This window comes from Rhinopithecus roxellana, chromosome 12 (assembly GCF_007565055.1).
Source record: "Rhinopithecus roxellana isolate Shanxi Qingling chromosome 12, ASM756505v1, whole genome shotgun sequence".
NCBI classification, from domain to species: Eukaryota; Metazoa; Chordata; class Mammalia; order Primates; family Cercopithecidae; genus Rhinopithecus; species Rhinopithecus roxellana.
Window position 1 is genome coordinate 2759092 of NC_044560.1, and position 20377 is coordinate 2779468.

Consider the following 20377-nt stretch of genomic DNA (forward strand, 5'->3'; position numbering starts at 1 on the left):
CTTGGGAGGCTGAGGCAGGAGGATCACTTGAAGCCAGGAGGTTGAGGCTGTAGAGAGCTGTGATTGCACCACTGCACTCCAGCCTGGGCAACAGAGTGATACCCTGTTTCAAACAAAAAATAGGGGAAACTGTGGGAGACTGGGAAGGGGATAGAAGGTATATGGGAACTCTGTATTTTCTGTTCAATTTTCTTGTAAATCTAAAATTGCTCCAAGAAATCATTTATTAATTTTTTTTTTAAGACAGAGTCTCACTCTGTCACCCAGGCTGGAGTGCAGTGGTGCTATCTTGGCTCACTACAGCCTCCACCTCCCAGGTTCAAGAAATTCTCCTGCCTAAACCTCCTGGGCTGGGATTACAGGGGCGTACCACCATGCCCAGCTAATTTTTTGGTATTTTTAGTAGAGATGGGGTTTCACCACATTGGCCAGGATGGTCTCAAACTCCTGACCTCAGGTGATCCACCCGCCTCGGCCTCTCAAAGTGCTGGGATTACAGGCATGAGCCACTGCACCCAGCCAGAAATAGTTTATTAATTTTTTTAAAGGACAAAGGATTGGAATAGACATTTCTCTAAAGAAGATACACAGCTGGCCAATAAACACATGAAAAATATACAACCGTTAGCCTTTAGGGAAATGCAAGTCAAAATCACAGTGAGACACCACTTCATACCCACTAGAATGACTAGAATCAAAAAGACAGATACTAACAAGTGCAGACAGAAAAAGCAGGAAATCACAGGTTGGTTAACAGACATAAAAAGTACAGCTTGGCCAGGAGTGATGGCTCACACTTGTAATCCCAGCACTTTGGGAGTCTGAGGTGGGCAGATCACCTGAGGTCAGGAGTTTGAGACCAGCCCGGCCAACATAGTAAACCCCTGTCTCTACTGAAAATACAAAAATTAGCCGGGTGTGGTGGCGGGCACCTGTAATCCCAGCTACTCGGGAGGCTGAGACAGGAGAATGACTTAAACCCAGGAGGTGGAGGTTGCAGTGAGTTAAGATCGCCCCGCTTCACTCCAGCCTGGGCGAAAGAGCGAGACTCCGTCTCCAAAAAAAAAAAAACAACAACAACAACAAAACTAATAATTAATGTGTAACAGGCCTGGAGACCAAGAAGGGGCAACTTTGGCAGATCCGAAATGAAGACAACTCCCCGAAATATGGAAGGCAGAGGACAGAGGAGATCAGAGCAAAGGAGACCACAGCCCAGAATACAGCCAAGGGGGACTCACTGAAGAAGAGAGAAAGGCTCTGGGTAGCTCCTCATCGACTCATGCCACACAGCAGAGGCCACGCGTCTCCCTGCAAAGAGACTACTGCAGCCCCACCTGAGCCCTACGGCCCTCAGAGGTGGGTGTCAGAGGCCCCATTTGCAGACCGCCCGCATCATGAGAGATGATGTGCACAGAACTAGAAGTCACCAAATATCAGAGGAAAACCAGCGCCAAGGAAGAGGAGCTCTGAATGCAAAGAGAACTAACACTCAAGGAGGCAGAAAAGAGGGAAAACAGAACAAAACATTAGAAACGATACATTCACGCATGGCAGAGCAACACTTCAGTCAACGATGGATGGCGTACATGATGATGGTCTCATAAGATCATAATGGAGGCCAGGCACAGTGGCTCACACCTGTAATCCCAGCACTTTGGGAGGCTGAGGAGGGCGGATAACCTGAAGTCAGGAGTTCAAGACCAGCCTGGCCAACATGGTGAAACCCCGCCTCTACTAAAAAAATACAAAAGTTAGCCAGGCGTGGTGGTACATGCCTGTAATCCCAGCTACTCGAGAGGCTGAGATAGGAGAATCGCTTGAACCCAGGTTGCAGTGAGCCGAGATTGCACCATTGCACTGCAGCCTGGGCAACAGAGCGAGACTCCATCTCAAAAAAAAAAAAAAAAAAGAGATTATAATGGAGCTGAAAAATTCTTATTGCCTAGTGATGTCATAGCCATAGCAAGGTCGCAGCACACGCTTTACTCCCGTGTTTGTGGAGAAGTTGGAGTAAACAAACCTACTGCGCTGCCAGTTGTATAAAAGTGCTGCATGGCACATGCAATTATGGATAGTATGTAATACTTGATAATGATAATAAAAAGCTATATTACTGGTTTATGCACTTACAGTACTATACTTTTTATCACTTTTTTTTTTTGAAACAGGGTCTTGCTGTGTTGCCCAGGCTGGAGTGCAGAGCCACAATCACAGGTCACTACAGCCTCAACCTCCTGGGCTCAAGCAATCCTCCCACCTCAGCCTCCTGAGTAGTTGGGACTACAGGCACATGCCACCACACCCAGCTAATTTATTTTATTTTTTGTAGAGATGGGGGCCTCACTGTGTTGCCCAGGTGGGTCTCAAACTCCTGACCTCAAGCGATCCTCCCAGCCTGGCCTCCCGAAGTGCTGAGACTGCAGGCATGAGCCACCAAGCCTGGCTTTATCATTATTTTAGATAATCCCTGAAGCCCCTCCCAGCTCCACCTCTAACCCCCGAAATGTGTCAGTCCAATTCTTGTATTCCCACTTATTAAAAAAAAAAAAAAAAAAAGTTAATTATAACATAGCCTCAGGTAGGTCCTCCTGCAGATCTCCTTCAGAAGAAGGCATTGTCACCATAGGAGATGGCACTCCATGCATGTTACCGCCCCTGAAGACCTTCTAATGGGACAAGATTCGTTTCTTTTTATCTTTTACTTTTTCTTTTTTTTTTTTTTTTTTTTTTTTTTTTGAGACAGAGTCTCGTTCTGTCACCCAGGCTGGATTGCAGTGGCACAATCTCGGCTCATTGCAACCTCCGCCTCCCAGGTTCAAGCGATTCTCCTGCCTCAGCCTCCTGAATAGTTGGGATTACAGGCACATGCCAACATACCCAGCTAATTTTTATATTTTTAGTAGAAATGGGGTTTCACCATGTTGACCAGGCTGGTCTTGAACTCCTGACCTCAAGTGATCTGTCCACCTCGGCCTCCCAAAGTGCTGGGATTACAGGTGTAAGCCACCGCGCCCTGCCAATGGGACAAGATTCAGAGGAGGAAGACAGTGATTCCGATGATCCTGACTCACGTAGGCCTCGGATAATGTAAGTGTTTGTGTCTCAGCATATAACTTAAAAATGTTAAAAAAATAAGAATTTAAAATATAAAAAAGTGTATTGAATAAGGCTATAAAGAAAATATTTTTGTACAGCTGTACGATGTGTTTGTGCTTTAAGCTAAGTGTTATTAGAAAAGAGCCAAAGTTTATAAAGTGAAAAAGTTGTTTAATATATTATTGAAGAAAGAAAAATATGTCTTATAAATTTAGTGTAGCCTAAGTGTACGGCATTGATAAAGTCCACAGTAGTGTACAGTAATGCCCTAGGCCTTCACACTCACCCACCACTTACTCATTGACTCACCCAGAACAACTTTGTGTCCTGCAAGTTCCATTCGTGGTAAGTGCCCTGTATAAATGTGCCATTTTTTATATTTCATGCCTTTTTTTTTTTTTTTTTTAGATGGTGCCTCGCTCTGTCACCCAGGCTGGAGTGCAATGGCACAATCTCAGTGCACTGCAACCTCTGCCTCCCAGGTTCAAGCGATTCTCCTGCTTCAGCCTCCCGAGTAGCCGGGACTACAGGCACGTGCCACCACACCCGGCTAATTTTTGTATTTTTAGTAGAGACGGGGTTTCGCCATGTTGGCCAGGCTGGTCTCGAACTCCTGACCTCAGGTGATCCACCCGCCTCGGCCTCCCAAAGTGCTGGGATTACAGGTGTGAGCCACTGCGCCCGGCCTATATCGTATTTTTACTGCACCTTTTCTATGTTTAGATACACAGATACTTACCATTGTGTCACAGTTGCCTACAGTATTCAGGACAGTCGTGTGCTGTGCGGATTTGTAGCTTAGGAGCAAAAGGATCTGCCATAGAGCCTAGGTGTGCAGTAGGTTACATCATGTAGGTGTGTGTAAGTACACTACTCTAGGATGTTTGCATAATGACAGAATTGCCTAATGACACATTTGTCAGAATGTATTCCTGTCATTAAGCAATACATGACTATAATTTACATCCTCAGAGACACACAAAAAAATTGTAAGTTGGGTGCAGCGGTATGCACCTGCAGCCCCAGCTACTCGGGAGGCCGAGGCAGGAGGAACACTCAAGCCCTGGAGTTTAAGGCCAGCCTGGACAACAAAATGAGACCCTGTCTTAAAATGTAAAGAAAGAAATTGGGCCGGGCGCGGTGGCTCACGCCTGTAATCCCAACATTTTGGAAGGCTGAGGCGGGTGGATCACTTGAGGTCAGGAGTTTGAGACCAGCCCGCGCAACATGATGAAACCCCATCTCTACTAAAAATACAAAAATTAGCCGGACATGGTGGCATATCCGTGTAATCTCAGCTACTCAGGAGGCTGAGGCAGGAGAATCGCTTGAACCCAGGAGGTGGAGGTTGTAGTGAGCCGAGATCGCGCCACTGCGCTCCAGCCTGGGGGACACAGTCAGACTCTGTCTCAAAAAGGAAAAAAAGAGAACAAAAATATAGGCACCAGACAAGCATCCTCAAACATGAAATAACTCAGAGAATATTGAGCCCTTCTTGAAAAATCCACCTGACAGTGTAATCCAATCACTCAAATGATGAATCGAAGTGAAAAACTCAGGAATGGACAAACTGTGCCAAATAAACTCATCATGAATAATAAAAAATTTTCAGGCTAACATGCCAAGGGGCTTATGGTTGCAGATGAGACTATAAACATTATAGATTACGACAAAGTAAAAATTGTGTAAGCAATAAAAGTCAGGAAGAGGATGAGGAGGTGGGGAAAACAATGACTCTGTTCTTTGTTACAGGGAGTCAATCTATTCTCTACTGTCCAAAACTCGAAATAAGCAGATTGTACCTTTACCGCAAGAGACAGTAGTTCCTGAAATGATTATTAACCACTTACTGATTTTCATAACCTCCTCTCTTAATTTTAGAGGGTTTTTTTTTTTAAAGGAACTGCAATATCTTTTGCTGAAAATACATTAATCTGACTGAGGTCTGGTATTCTTCTGTTTCACTTCGGTTTCTTTTTCTGACACTTTTGATTAAAAGTAAATATTATCATTTTAATGTCATCAATAAGATGTTGCCATTCTCTTAAAATTCCTTCTTTGTATGTATGTACAGCTTGTCTGGTTACTAACCTACCTATCTTTATACAGAGAGGTAGAGAGACATGTCAGCCATCTAATGACAATAGTAGTTGTCTATAGATGGAGGGCTGGGGAAGGCAATGTTAGTTTTCTTCCTTACACTCTTTGTATTGCTTGAATTTTAAATAATAAATGTTTATAATTTTCATTTCATAAAATGCAGTCATTAATTTTAGAAATTCGAAGATATACCAGCTAAATGTTAATGTAAAGAAAGACGAAATGGCAGTATTATTATTACTTTGCTTTCTTTTTAACCTTTGCTACTTCTTCCAGGAAGGAGTAGCAATGTTACTGTCAAATGAATGTGAAATTAAGGGAAAAGGCATTACAAGGAATGGAGCGGTATATTCATGTGGATAAAAAGCCCAACCACGGCCGGGCGCGGTGGCTCAAGCCTGTAATCCCAGCACTTTGGGAGGCCGAGACGGGCGGATCACGAGGTCAGGAGTTCGAGACCATCCTGGTGAACACGGTGAAACCCCATCTCTACTAAAAAATACAAAAACTAGCCGGGCGAGGTGGCGGCGCCTGTAGTCCCAGCTACTTGGGAGGCTGAGGCAGGAGAATGGCGTGAACCCGGGAGGCGGAGCTTGCAGTGAGCTGAGATCCGGCCACTGCACTCCAACCTGGGCGACAGAGCAAGACTCTGTCTCAAAAAAAAAAAAAAAGCCCAACCCACCAAAAACACATAATATTCATGAACATTTATGTACCTAATAACATAGCTTTGACATATATGAAGCAAAAATAGAAAGAGCACAATGAAAATCTAATAGATGAACAAGTATACTGGGAGATAAGATTTTAACACATCTGTCTCAGAAATAAAGGTGATAAAAGTAAATAAGGGTACATATTATTTGAATAACAATTAACAAGCTTAACTTAATAGCTATATAGAGAACTTTATATGCAACAAACAGAATACACATTTTAAAACACCCATACACTGAACACTCTGAAAATATGTGATCATTTATTATTAGACCACAAAACGATCTCAACAAATTTCCCCCCCGCCCCCCAAAAAAATCCACACAAAAATAAACACTAGCTAGCACACAGACCGCATTCTCTAACCATAATAAGAAATTAACAATAAAAGGTCATATTGAAACAGTTTCCCTGGAAGTCCTGTGGTCTTAGGAAAAGAACACAGCTCTTGGTATCAGGCCACAACTCAAACTCCAGTTCTGCCACTTACCAGGGTTCTGTAACTTTGGAAAGGCCCTTAACCTCACTATCCTCAAATTCCTCATTGTAAAGCAAGGATAAGCAAGAAATCCTCCCTAGGGCTGTGGTGAGGATTAAACTCAAAAAAATGTGAGTCCTCTCCTTCAGGGAACATGTTAAGTCTCTGTGAGAGTATGGATGCAAAAGGTCATGGCTGATACCAAATCACAAATGCAGAGAGGTAAACTGAGGTACCAGGAGGACAACTCAGAGAACAGACGTGAAATCATGATGCTCTCCACCTTCTAGATTCTTCACCTCTCCTCCGAGGACCCCTCATGCTCCCTAGAAGGAGACCCTGGAGAGAGAACAAGGGCCCTTACCTCGAGAACAACTCACGCAGGCTGTACAGCGGCCGGCCTCATCCAGGTAGTAGTCAGGTTCACACCGCTTCCTGCAGTCAGCAGGCCTCTGTGGGCACTGCTGTGTCGGGAACAGCCCTTGGAAAAGAAAGAGAAGCTCCAAGCCAGGCGGACTTAGCAAAGGCCTTACAACCCAATGCCCCACACCTCTCATCCCTGAAGCCCCTCCCAGCTCCACCTCCAACCCGCGAAATGTGTCAGTCCAATTCTTGTGTTATGGATGGAAGCCCTGACACCCAGGAGGGGCAACTGTAGCCTAAGGGCCCCTAGCAGGCAAGGAAAAGCAACATAGTTATAGAGAGCTGGGCCTGGGATTCTAGGGCTGCCATTTGCCAATTGCATGATAATGACCTTGTCAGCACTATTTTGTGTGTGTGTGTGTGGATACACAGTAAGTGTATATATTTAGCACTATTAAGTTAGTAATAGGACCTACCTCCTAGTGTTCTTGGAAGGACTGAATGGACTGCTAAGATAAATATGTATAAAGTACTACAGCAGTCCCTGGCGCCCAGCAAGCCCTATATGAGCACTGGTTGTCATTCTCTGCAGGGGTCTTATCTCACTCCAGGAATTAGTGGAGTCGTAACTTTAGACCATGAAAGTCTAGACCAAGCTTGTCCAACCCAGGACGGGCCGCATTCAACCCAGGACAGTTTTGAATGAGGCCCAATGCAAACTCATCAACTTTCTTAAAACTTTATGAGAGATTTTTTTTTTTTTTTTGCTCATCAGTTATGAGCTAAAACACTATCCTTAGTGTTAGACTAAATTCACTTCTTCCAATGCGGCCCAGGGAAGCCAACAGATTGGACACCCCTGTCACGAGGACCCTAATCCAGCCTGATTTAGAGATAAACAAGTCACCCAGCAATCACTGCCTACCTTGCTTCCAGGATGAACACATGACCCAAGCAGGCCAATCAGAATACTTCTTCCCATCAATATGCTTGTCTCAAGATTGCCACATGACCCAAGCCGGCCAATCAGAGTACTCCATGTTCCTCACCACTGTGATTGGTTTAGTATGGGCACATGACCCAGGCATGCCAGCCAATAAGCTGGATAAGAATCCAGTATCTACTGGATTCCTGGCTGAAAGGGCCGGGTAAGCCCAGAGCTGCCCAGGTCGTCACTGCCTAAGCCTGGGCATGGTGTGGGCAGGACTTGCCAAAGAAGGAGGTGACTCAGAAGCCAGCAGAAGCCAGAGTTGGAGAGAAATGGGCTCCTGAGGACATAATTCAAACATCTGAATGTAGGGTGTTCATGGACTTCTCTGTTATGGAGCCAATTATTTATCTTTTGTCTTGTTTGAGCCCTTTTGCCAGTTACAATGAAAATAATCTAGACCATGGGGTTCCCAATATTTATTGTGCCCCTAATCATTCTAAGGAAGCCTGTGGACCCTGCACAGAATCATGAATTCGTAAATAGAATATGTAGGAATACAGAGGAATCCAACTATATTAGAATATGGTTATCAAAGCATTAAACAAAATAACATAAGATATAGTAACAGGCCGGGCACGGTGGCTCACGCCTGTAACCCCAGCACTTTGGGAGGCCGAGGCGGGTGCATCACATGAGGTCAGGAGTTCAAGACCAGCCTGGCCAACGTGGTGAAACACCATCTCCACTAAAAATACAAAAATTAGCCGGGTGTCATGGCAGGCACCTGTAATCTCAGCTACTTGGGAGGCTGAGGCAGGAGAATCACTTGAACCCAGGAGGCGGAAGTTGCAATGAGCCCAGATCGCAACATTGCACTCCAGCCTGGGCAACAGGAGCGAAACTTCATCTCAAAAAAAAAAAAGACACAGTAACGTGATTCTTTGTAAACTCATTAAATAATAGGATAAAATAACTCCATAGTTTCAAAGCAGTGATGAGTCCAAACAACATTTCACAACATCTGCAGCCACTGTAATATAATATGAGAATACCTATGATTTCTGCTGATGACAAAGCTGTGTACTCCAATTACCACTATGCTTTGTTGACTTAATTCATAATGGGAGGAATTAATAAGGGAATTTTAGCTAGAAGCTAATTAAAATAATTGAATCCTTTGCCTCAGGTTCATGATCCCCGTGAAATCTACCTTTGAGAGTCCATGGACCCCAGGGTAAGCACCTTTGCCCTAGAACAACACACAAGAACCTCTCAAAAATACTAGCTTCAGACCGGGCGCGGTGGGTCAAACCTGTAATCCCAGCACTTTGGGAGGCCGAGGCACATGGATCATTTGAGGTCATAAGTTCAAGACCAGCCTGGCCAACATGGCGAAACCCCGTCTCTACTAAAAATTATCCAGGCGTATTTTTTTTTAGTAGAGACGGGGTTTCACTGGGTTTGCCAGGATGGTCTCGATCTCCTGACCTTGTGATCCGCCCGTCTCAGCCTCCCAAAGTGCTGGGATTACAGGCTTGAGCCACCCGGCCAGTATTTATTTTATTTTTATTTTTTATTTTATTTATTTATTGATACAGAGTCTTGCTCTGTTGCCCAGGCTGGAGTGCAATGGCAGGATCTCAGCTCACAGCAACCTCTGCCTCCCACATTCAAGAGATTCTCCTGCCTCAGCTGGGATTACAGGCAATCACCACCTCACCCGGTTAATTGTATTTTTAGTAGAGATGGGGTTTCACCGTGTTAGCCGAGATGGTCTCGATCTCCTGACCTCACAATCCTCCCACCTTGACCTTCCAAAGTGCTGGGATTACAGGCGTGAGCCACTGCACCTGGCTCAGGCAGATCACTTGAGGTCAGGAGTTTGAGACCAGCCTGGCCAACACGGTGAAACCTCGTCTCTACTGAAAATACAAAAATTAGCCAGGCGTGGTGGTGCACACCTGTAATCCCAGCTACTCGGGAGGCTGAGGCAGGAGAATCACTTGAACCCAGGAGGCAGAGGTTGCAGTGAGCAGAGATTGTACCACTGCACTCCAGCCTGGGCAACAAAGCAAGACCCTGTCTCGAAAAAAAAGTCAGCTCCTTGAGGATGAGTCTTTCCATGTCCACTCACCAATGCCTCCCCTATCATAGGGCCTCACACATATTTCATTAAAACATGTTCTGTCAACCTAATTCATACGGCGTTCCCCAGCCTGCACTCCCAGGCCTCACACGGTGCCTCCACCTTCCTAGTCTGGCATTCTAGTACATTGCTCACTTCATGCCGTCTCTACTGCAGCCAGTCTGGGCATCTTGATCTTTTCTCTGACATCCCTCATACATCCTGAATGTTGATATGGATTAAACTGTGTCTCCCCCAAAAAAAGATATTCTAGAATCCTAACCCCCAGTACCTCAGAATGTGATTTTATTTGGAGATAGGGGCTTTAAAGAGGCAATCCAGTTAAAATGAAGTCGCTAGGGTGAACCTAATCCAATCTGACTGGTGTTCTCATGAAGAGGGGAAATGTGGCCAGCGCGGTGGCTCACACTTGTAATCCCAGCACTTTGGGAGGCTGAGGCAGACAGATTACCTGAGTTCAGGGTTTCAAGACCAGCCTGGCCAACGTAGTGAAACCCCATCTCTACTAAAAATACAAAAATTAGCCGGGCATGGTGGCATGTCCCTGTAATCCCAGCTACTCGGGAGGCTCGGGCAGGAAAATCACTTGAACCTGGGAGGTGGAGGTTGCAGTGAGCTGAGATTACACCACTGCACTCCAGCCTGGGCAACAGAGGGAAACTCCATCTCAAAAAAAAAGAAAAAGAAAAGGGGAAATTTGGACATTGCCAGGCACAGTGCCTCATGCCTGTAATCCCAACACTTTAGGAGGCCGAAGTGGAAGGATCACTTGAGGCCAGGAGTTTGAGACTAGTCTGGGCAACATGGCAAGATCCCATCTACAACAACAGAAAATTAGCTAGGTGTGATGTGCACACTTGTACTCCTAGCTACTCAGAAAGGCTGAGGTGGGAAGATCACTTGAGCCCAGGAGTTAGAGGTTGCAGTGGGCTATGATGGTGCCACTGCACTCCAGCCTGGGTGATAGAGCAAAATCCTGTCTCTAAAACAATACAATACAGTACAGATAAAATAAAATAAATAAGAAAAGGGGAAATTTGGACACAGAGACAGACATGCACACAGGGAGAACGCCATGTGAAGACTGGAGTTATGCTGCCACAAACTAAGAAACTACTGGAAGTTGAGAGAGAAGCCAAGTCTTTCCCTAGAGCCTTGAGAGGGAGAATGGTCTTGCCAACCTCCTGATCTAAAACTTCTGGCCTCCAGAAGTATGAGACAATACATCTCTGTTGTTTAAGCCAGGGGTCCCCAGTCCCCAGATGGGGACCAGTACCAGTCCATGGCCTGTTAGGAACGGGGCCACACAGCAGGAGGTGAGTGACAGTGAACGAGCATTAGCTCCTGGGCCCCACCTCCTAACAGATCAGTGGCAGCATTAGATTCTCATAGGAGCGCAAACCCTATTGTGAACCGCACATGCAAAGGATCTAGGTTGCGCGCTCCTCATGAGACTCTAATGCCTGATGATCTGAGATGGAACAGTTTCATCTCAAAACCATCCCTGACCCCACTTCGTGGAAAAATGGTCTTCCACGAAACCAGTCCCTGGTGCCAAAAAGGTTGGGGACCACTGGTTTAAGCCACTCAGCCTGTGGTACTTTGTTACGGCAGCCCCAGCAAACTAACACAAACGTTCTTCCTGCAGGCTAAGTGGCTTCTCCATCTCCACGTCCACCCACTGGGAACCCTTCACACCCAGCTAGATCAGGTTGAAATACCACCTTCTCATGGAACTTTCCTGATCATCTGACCTCACCCAGATCCTCTCTCTGGGTCCTTTTAAAGTCACCCTCTCAGAACACCCACAGCCTGCTCTGCCAGGGTGCGGCAGACCAGACCTACCAAGATGTACCACCCCAGGAGCAGCTCCAACAATGGTTAATGGGCATTGGCAAATAAATACCCCAGCTCCCTCAGCCCTCAGCTGTTCTGCACTGGCTCCCAGAGGCCCCCAGAGGTATTAAGCCCCAGTTGCCCACAGCAGTAACTATCTTTCTAACACAACTTTATAAGCTGCCTTCCCTTCCCTCTGCCACTTCCCTACTTCCAAATTGGTGTTTCCAGCCATCACTAACTGTACTCAGATCTTTGCCTCAAAGTCTGTGCATCAGTCTGCTCAGGCTGCCATAACAAACTACCACAGGCAGGGTGGCTTAAACAACAGAAATTCATAGTCAGTTTTTGAGGCCAGAAGTCCAAAATCAAGGTATGTGCAGGGCTAGTTTCTTCTGAGCTCTTTCTCTTTGACTTATAGATGGACTGTGTTCCCCATGTCCTCCCACAGTCTTGTCTCTGTGTATATCTGTGTCCTAATTTCCTCTTATAAAGGCACCAGTCATACTGAATTTGGGCCTATCCTAGTGAACTTATTTTAACTCAATTGCCTTTTTAAAGACCCTGTCTCCAAATAAGGTCACATTCTGAGATTCTCGGGTTAAGACTTCAACATAGGAATTGGAATTGGTGGGGGGAGGGGGCACAATTCAGCCCATAACAGTCTACTTCTGGGGGAATTCAAACTATGGTACCCCCTTCTCTTACAGGCAGATAGAAAAGTCTCAAACTGGTATAATATTTGTCTTATTGAGATTGAGTTTGTGAGGGCAAGATGATAGCTGCCCTGCCCCCCATGGTTGAATCTCTAGGGTCTGATAGAATGCAAATACACAGAACATATTGGGTGAATCAATGAATGAATGAGTGGGTGGATAGGTGAGTAAATGGATGAGTGGGTGGGTAGGTGGGTGGATGGGTGGATGGATAGATGAGTGGGTGGATGGGTGGGAAGATGGGTAGATGGGTGGATGAGTAGGTTGGTGGGTGGATGGATGGATGAGTGGGTAGGTGAATGGATAAATGAGTAGGTGGATGAGTGGGTGGGTGGTTGGATGAGTGGGTGAGTGGATGGATGAGTGGGTGAGTGGATGGATGAGTGGGTGGGTGGATGGATGAGTGGGTGAGTGGATGGATGAGTGGTGAATGAATGGATGAGTGGTGAGTGGATGGATGAGTGGGTAGGTGGATGGATGGATGGATAGATGAAGGGTGGATAGGTGGGTAGATGGGTGGATGGACAGATGAGTGGAAGAACAGTGGATGAGTGAGTAGATGGGTGGATGGGTAGATGGATGGGTGGACGGATGGATGGATGGATGGATGGGGAAAGGTGGATGGGTGGGTAGATGGGTGGATAGATGGATGGGTTAGGGAAGAGTGCATGAGTGGGTGGATGGGTGGATGGGTAGAAGGATGGGTGGATGGATAGATGGGGAAGGGTGGATGGGCAGATAGATGGGTGGATAGATGGATGTGTTAGGGAAGAGTAGATGAATGGGTAGATGGGTAGATGGGTAGATGAATGGATGGACGGATGGGTGGATGCAGACCAGGGGTTTAGGGGCTTTTCCTCACTGTAAGCTCCCATTCTTCCTCCTTTGAAACTATCTTAGCACAGATACCCTCTGGAGTATCAGATATCTATAAGCATGTCACCTCCTCTACTAGTGGGTTGCTCCCAGGAGGCAGGACCTTGTACTTCTCTCCCCCAAATAACCCTATGTCCAACAGAGCTCAATAAATGCTTGCTGCATTGGGCCAGTCCTAATTCCTTCTACTGCCTTCTATTTCCTCCTTCCCACCCCCACATACTTCTTCCTACACAAAAGAACCCTGGTGGATTTTTCAGGCTTAAATAAAGACAAGACTAGGATGTACCTGCGAGTGGGGTGGGCAGGAGAGAGAGGCTGGCCTGACTTCAGCAGAGGGAGGTGCCAGGGGGACAATAGAAGCTTGGCCCTGTGAGGCAGCAGCTGGCTGTCACGAAGAGTATGCGGGGCAAGCCAGCCATATTCATTCATTCACCTATTCTTTCAAAAATGGAGAATCTACTATGTGCCAAGCCCTGGGCTCAGGGCTGGGGATCCTGCAGGAAGACGATAGACAAGTCATGACACATGGAAGGAGTGTTAGGAAAGTGGAACCATGGGAGGCACCAAGAGCCCAGAGCCAAGATCTTTGAGCTGCCTTGGGGCCATCCCACCATCCAACCATCATCCATCCAACAAATGTTTATTTCTCTTTTTTTTTTTTCTTTTGAGATAGAATCTTGCTCTGTGGCCCAGGCTGGGGTCAGGGAGGGCCTACACTTAAGTGGAGCCTGAGGAATGCAGAGTGTGTCAAGCACACAGGGACAGTGGGGGGCCAGGAGCTGCTGTGAGGGGGCTCTGCTGGGACAGTGTCAGAGGGCACAGGGGAGCCCAGCACACTCAGTTGAAGCCCAGGATGAAGAAGGACTGGGCGGGGGAGAGGGAGGCAGCAGGGACAGCAGCTGTCACGCCAAGTGGGCGTGCCCATGCACAGAGCTGGGCTTTACCCAAGGGCAGCGGAAGCTGGGGGAACCCACAAACCCCCTCCTCCTCCTCCTTCCTGTTCACAGCCTTTGGAGGAACCCTCAGCTCCTGGGACAAGATGGGATATACCTGCCATGCTCCCAACCTAACACTTGGCCTGGCCTCACATCCTCCCCCTGAACCTGGACAGGCCTCAGACATCTGCAGGAGAGACCCCTTCCTGTGGGGAGCGAGTCTGCACACAAAGGGAGGGTGGTCCAGGAAGACGGATAACAGGAAGGGCCTTGTAGCCCCCTCATTAGCTCTTCACTCGTAAACTCTTCTGCCTCCCAAATTTGAGACCTTGGGGGTCAGTATCAACTACAGCTGAAGAGCTCAGGAGACTGCACTGGGTGGTCATGTTCATGGCCTGGCTAAGCCACTGATTCGCATGTGACCTTGGGCAAATCCCTGAACCCCTCAATGTCCAAGTTTCCTCTCTGGGTTTCTTTTTTTTTCTTTTCTTTTCTTTTTTTGAGACGGAGTCTCGCTCTGTTGCCCGGGCTGGAGTGCTGTGGCCGGATCTCAGCTCACTGCAAGCTCCGCCGCCCAGGTTTACGCCATTCTCCTGCCTCTGCCTCCCGAGTAGCTGGGACTACAGGCGCCCGCCACCTCGCCCAGCTAGTTTTTTGTATTTTTAGTAGAGACGGGGTTTCACTGTGTTAGCCAGGATGGTCTCGATCTCCTGACCTCATGATCCGCCCATCTCGGCCTCCCAAAGTGCTGGGATTACAGGCTTGAGCCACCGTGCCCGGCCTCCTCTCTGGGTTTCTTATCAGGATTGAAGAAACTAAGGTGGGTAAAGGGCCCAGCCCAGTGGCCAGCACATAACGCACTCCATCAGCATGAATCATGGTCATTGTTATGAGTCAGTGAATGAGCTCCCTGTCACCAAGAGTATGTAAGCAAAGGGCTGGAGACCTGCTCTCAGGAATGCTGGAGAGGGCATCACAGGCCTGGGTGCAAGGATGGATTCGATGACACCTCCACTTTTCAATCTCAAAGGTCTCTCAGCTTCCTTCCTCCACCAACCCGCCCACGTGCAAACCCGGCCACACAGCTGAGTGCTGTCTGCAGAGGGTGGGCAAAATGTCAAAAAATTTCCCCGAGAGATCAAAGAAGGGGTTTTTGTGGGTTTTTCATTTTTCCTCTCTGGCTACCCGGAAGCACAAGGTCAATAAAACTCCAGTAAAATGCCCCACCCACCACACCAATATGGAGTACTCAGCCCCAACTGGCACTGGGCCTTGGAGAGGGGAAGTGGAGAGAAGGGAGCCCCCTCTTCCTAAGTCACAGCTTTTAAGTGGAGGAAGCCTGGGACCTGAGATGTCATTTTTCTCTCCACCCACTGCCCATCAAGGCCCTGTCAGGCTGGGGTCAAAGCAGCCAGAAGAGGGTGAGAAGGAAGTGTCTTTCTCCTTGTGGCTGGGACTGTAGGTCCCATGAAAAGTCATAGAGCACTGCGGGCCACTCCATTCCAGAGGATAAAAACCACAGCAAGCGGGCCCTGGGAGAAATGAGTGGCAATCGCCACCAAGCCTCAGGCTAGCAAGGGAAGGCCTCATGGAGGAAGGGGTTCCAGAATTACAGCAGGTAGGGACTGTGGGGAGGGCATCCCAGATGGGGACAAAGGCCCAGAAACTAGGCCTGGCACAGTGGCTCATGCCTGTAATCCCAGCACTTTGTGAGGCCAAGACTGGCAAACCACTGGAGGTCAAGAGTTGGAGACCAGCGTGGCCAACACAGTGAAACCCCATCTCTACTTAAAACACAAAAACTAGCTGGGTGTGGTGGCACATGCCTGTAATCCCAGCTACTTGGGAGGTTGAGGCAAGAGAATTGCTTGAACCTAGGAGGCAAAGGTTCCAGTGAGCCGAGATCGCACCACGGCACTCTAGCCTGGGCAACAGAGTGAGATTCTATCTCAAATAAAGATGTAAATAAGTAAAAAGGCCCAGAGACTTGAACGCATGCAGCAGTTCCTGTAGAATGGCCAAGGGAGAAGAAGTCGGAAAGGTGAAAGATGACCCCATTATAAGAATGAGAAGCCAGGTGTGGTGGCTCAAGTCTGTAATCCCAGCACTTTGGGAGGCCAAGGCCGGCGGATCACCTGAGATCAGGAGTTTGAGACCAGCCTGACAACATATAGAAACCCTGTCTCTTGGAGGCCGAGACGGGCAGATCACGAGGTCAGGAGATCGAGACCATCCTGGCTAACACGGTGAAACCCCGTCTCTACTAAAAAAATACAAAAAACTAGCCGGGCGAAGTGGAGGGTGCCTATAGTCCCAGCTACTCGGGAGGCTGAGCCAGGAGAATGGTGTAAACCCGGGAGGCGGAGCTTGCAGTGAGCTGAGATCCGGCCACTGCACTCCAGCCCAGGCAACAGAGCGAGACTCCGTCTCAAAAAAAAAAAAAAAAAAAAAATTAGTCAGTCATGGTAGCACATGTCTGTAATCCCAGCTTCTTGAGAGGCTGAGGCAGGAGAATCACTTGAGGCGGAGGTTGCAGTGAACCAAGATTGCACCACTGCACTCCAGCCTGGACTACAGAGAGAACTCTATCTCAAAAAAGAGAGAGAAATAAACGTTTGTTGGATGGATGATGGATGGATGGATGGATGGATGGATGGATGGATGGATGGATGGATGGATAAGTAGATGAGAAAATAGCCAGGAGAGGGGGTTGTATGGATGAGGGGGTGAATGGGAAGATAATTGGAGGGATATGGGAAGGGGGTGGTGCTATGGACTGAATTGTGTCCCCTACAAAGTTCATATGTTAAATGTGTTGAAACCCTAACCCCCAGTGTGACTGTATTTGGAGAAAGGATTTTTAGGAGATAATGTTAAATTAGATCATAAGGATGGGGCCCTAATCCAATGGGATTGGTGGCCTTATATGAAGAGGGCAAGAAAGAGAAAGAGAAAGAGAGAGAGAGAGAGAGATCTTCCCACCATGAGAAGACTGCCATCTGCAAGCCAAGAAGACAGCCCTCACCAGAAACCAAACCCTGCAAAAACCTTGATCTTGGACCTTCAAGCCTCCAGAACTGTAAGAAATAAATGTCTATTGTTTAGGTCACCCAGCCTACAGTATTTTGTTATGGCAGCCCCAGCAAACTAATACAGGTGGGTGGATGGATAGGGGCTGGATGAGAAGAAAAATGGAAAGGGGATGGAAGGGGGTGGGTTAGTGAGTGGTTAAAAAGATGGGTGGGTGGGTGGGTAGGTACATGGATGGATGGGCAGGTGAGGGGGACAGGTACTTGGATGCGTGAGTGGATGGCCGACCAGTGAAGCACTGAAGAAATCAGGGGACCCACCTGATAGATCATCCAAATCAACACTAAATCAAAAATAAAAGGAAGAAAGTCCAATAGCATCCAACCCACTGCTCTTGCCCGTACAATGACTACTTTGAATCACTGTTGAAAACACAAATCAAAATCAAATACAAAAACATCAAACTCTTTCTAAGAATGTTTCCCTCTGTCCTTTGGTGGCCTGAGCATGAGGCTGATCTGAATCTCGTGGGGAAGTTAAGAGGCCACAAGTCTAGGAACTGACTGACCCAGGTTCCCACACAGCTCCAGTGGAATACCCCTGATGGCCATAGCCTGTCACCACCCTCCAGACAGCACAGCTGGGAGGATTAGGTGGTGGGTGGATGGACCCCTCCGCCGCCATCGTCGGAAGCCCTCCAGGTGATGCCCGCCCACTTGCAATGGCCTGTTTTCCTCAAAGCAAGACAATGAACCAGACACACACAGACTCCCTCCCACCCTTGCTGGCACAGCTAAGGCTGATGTCCTCGTGACAATCTCTGTTCCTGGAGGTCAGAGACCACGAGGGCATCGTTATGTCCTGCCCCACCCATCTAAGACCACTGGTTGTGCCTCGGAGCTTTTGATAATAACCACAGGGGCAGAAATGCCTCACGACCCTCTTCCAGCTGCTTATCTCCTCGGGCCTAAGCATTAGCTGCAAAATGGAAAGAACAACACTCGCCCAGCTCCAGAAGGATTTCCTGGTAATGGACTAGAAGTCAATCACGGTGCTGGGGGTGGCCAAGCATTCCAGAAAGGGAGCTCTAGTCTGGGAGTCCGGTCTCAGAGAAATCTACTGTTCGGGTTGTCCTGGGATAAATGAGTGTTCTGAGCTGGAGCAGTCAAGAACTGCAAAGAGGCCAGGCATGGTGGCTCACGCCTGTAATCCCAACGCTTTGGGAGGCTGAGGCATGAGGACTGATTGAACCCAGGAGTTCAAGAACAGCCTGTGCAATTAGCGAGACCTTGTCTTTATTTTAAATTAATATAAAAAAAAAATTAGGCCCAGCGCAGTGGCTCACGCCTGTAATCCCAACACTTTGGGAGGCTGAGGCGGGTGGATCACCTGAGGTCAGGAGTTTGAGACCAGCCTGGCCAATATGGTGAAACCCTGTCTCTATTAAAAATACAAAATTAGCCAGGTGTGGTGGTGCATGCCTGTAATCCCAGCTACTTGGGAGCCTGAGTCAGGAGAATCGCTTGAACCTGGGAGGCGGAGGTTGCAGTGAACCGAGATTGCGCCGTTGCACTCCAGCCTGGGCAACAAAAGCAAAACTCCGAAAGAAAGAAAGGAAAGAAAGGGAAAAGGAAAGAAGGAAGGAAGGAAGGAAGGAAGGAAGGAAGGAAGGAAGGAAGGAAGGAAGGAAGGAAGGAAGGAAGGAAGGGAGGGAGGGAGGGAGGGAGGGAGGGAGGGAGGAAAGAAAGAGAGAAGGAAAAGGAAAGAAAGAACTGCAAAGGGCTTCCAGACCCCAGAAATAAAGGGTGGTCAGAGGATGTCGACAGCCCAAGCTTTGAGGTCTCTGAGCTCTGGGCCCCAGCCCTAGATCATTCCACCATTTCCCAACTGTGTTACCCTGGTCATCAAGGGAAGTGGCTGGAGCTTAACCTTGCCAAGCCCCAGTAGCCTCATTTGCAAAATGAGTGTAATAAAGGATCATTGCAAGCACTTAATGAGATGATGCAGTGCATATAAAGGTCTTGGACTCATGGATAGTAAGTGTCCAAAAAAGGGCAGCTCTAAGTTAAAAATAAAAACTCACGGAGATGGACTTTCTTGTGGCAGCAACAAACACAGTCTCAATTCTACAGCCCTAACCTCTGACAGAGTCTCTGGACTCTGCAATGCCAGGAATGACCTGCAGAAAACTGTAGCCAATTATGATAATGACGGTTGGCTCCAATTTCCCCACTCATCAATCCCCCAAGAGGGTCATCAATTGAGGACAAATTTCCCCCCTTCTCCCCACCCCCAGCGCCCCCACTCACCCGTGGGGCAGCGGTAACAGCACCTCCTGACAGCCTTGTCATAGTAGTGGCTGGGGTTTCCACGACAGGTGTCCTCGAAGGGTCGATCCTAGTAGGTCAGAAAAGCTGGTGAGGCCAGGTGGATCCCAGATATCCATACTCCCTCTGTCCCCACCAGTCCCAGGAGGCCTGAGACAGAGTTTTGTATTATCGAAGAGAAATCAGGACAAGAACTCCTGATTCCACAAACCCACACTGCCCTTGGGCTTACCCCCTGCTACTCCAGCTGAGGCCAGAAACTTTAGCATCTCCCTTGACTCTCTCCTCTCAAACAACCCATCAACAAATTCTCCTAGCCCTTTTCATACCATAATCATCACCACCTTCACCTGGGGCCAGTCACCATCCCCTCGCCCTGGGATTAACATAGTTGCTTCCTACCTTGTCTCTGGGGTGGACCCAACAATACACATTTCTGGTAAACTTATTTGTTGAAGTCTAACACACCCGTACAAAAAAGTGCACAGATCTCAAGTTACAGCCAACTGCATTTTTACAAGATGAATGCACCGTGCAATCAGCACCCAACTCATCAAACAGGATCTTGCCAGCCCCAGCTCCTCCCTCATCCCCGCTCCCACACACTCCTCCCAAAAGGCTGATTTCTATCCCTCTATTAGTGTTGACTGCTTTTGGATTTTACATAAAGTAGAATTACACAGTCCATTCCCCTGCAACCAGCCTCTTTCATTCAGCATTATATTGTGAGAATCATTCGCATTGTTGCAAATAACAGTTGCTCATTTCTGTCCATTGCTTTGCAGTATAGCATTGCACAAATATGCACAATTTATTTGTC

General features: G+C 47.7%; 1 protein-coding gene across 2 annotated transcripts in view; it reads right to left on the reverse strand.

Annotated features, from left to right (window-relative positions):
* Positions 1 to 20377, reverse strand: part of TNFRSF8 (TNF receptor superfamily member 8) — an 80848-nt gene that overhangs the window by 40561 nt on the left and 19910 nt on the right. For both annotated transcript variants that reach the window (XM_010371734.2, XM_030913858.1), the window contains exons 2-3: positions 19540 to 19627; positions 6759 to 6875 (exon numbers count right to left, since the gene is read on the reverse strand). In XM_010371734.2, the coding sequence (XP_010370036.1) occupies positions 6759 to 6875; positions 19540 to 19627 (205 nt within the window). The remainder of the gene's footprint in view (positions 1 to 6758; positions 6876 to 19539; positions 19628 to 20377) is intronic.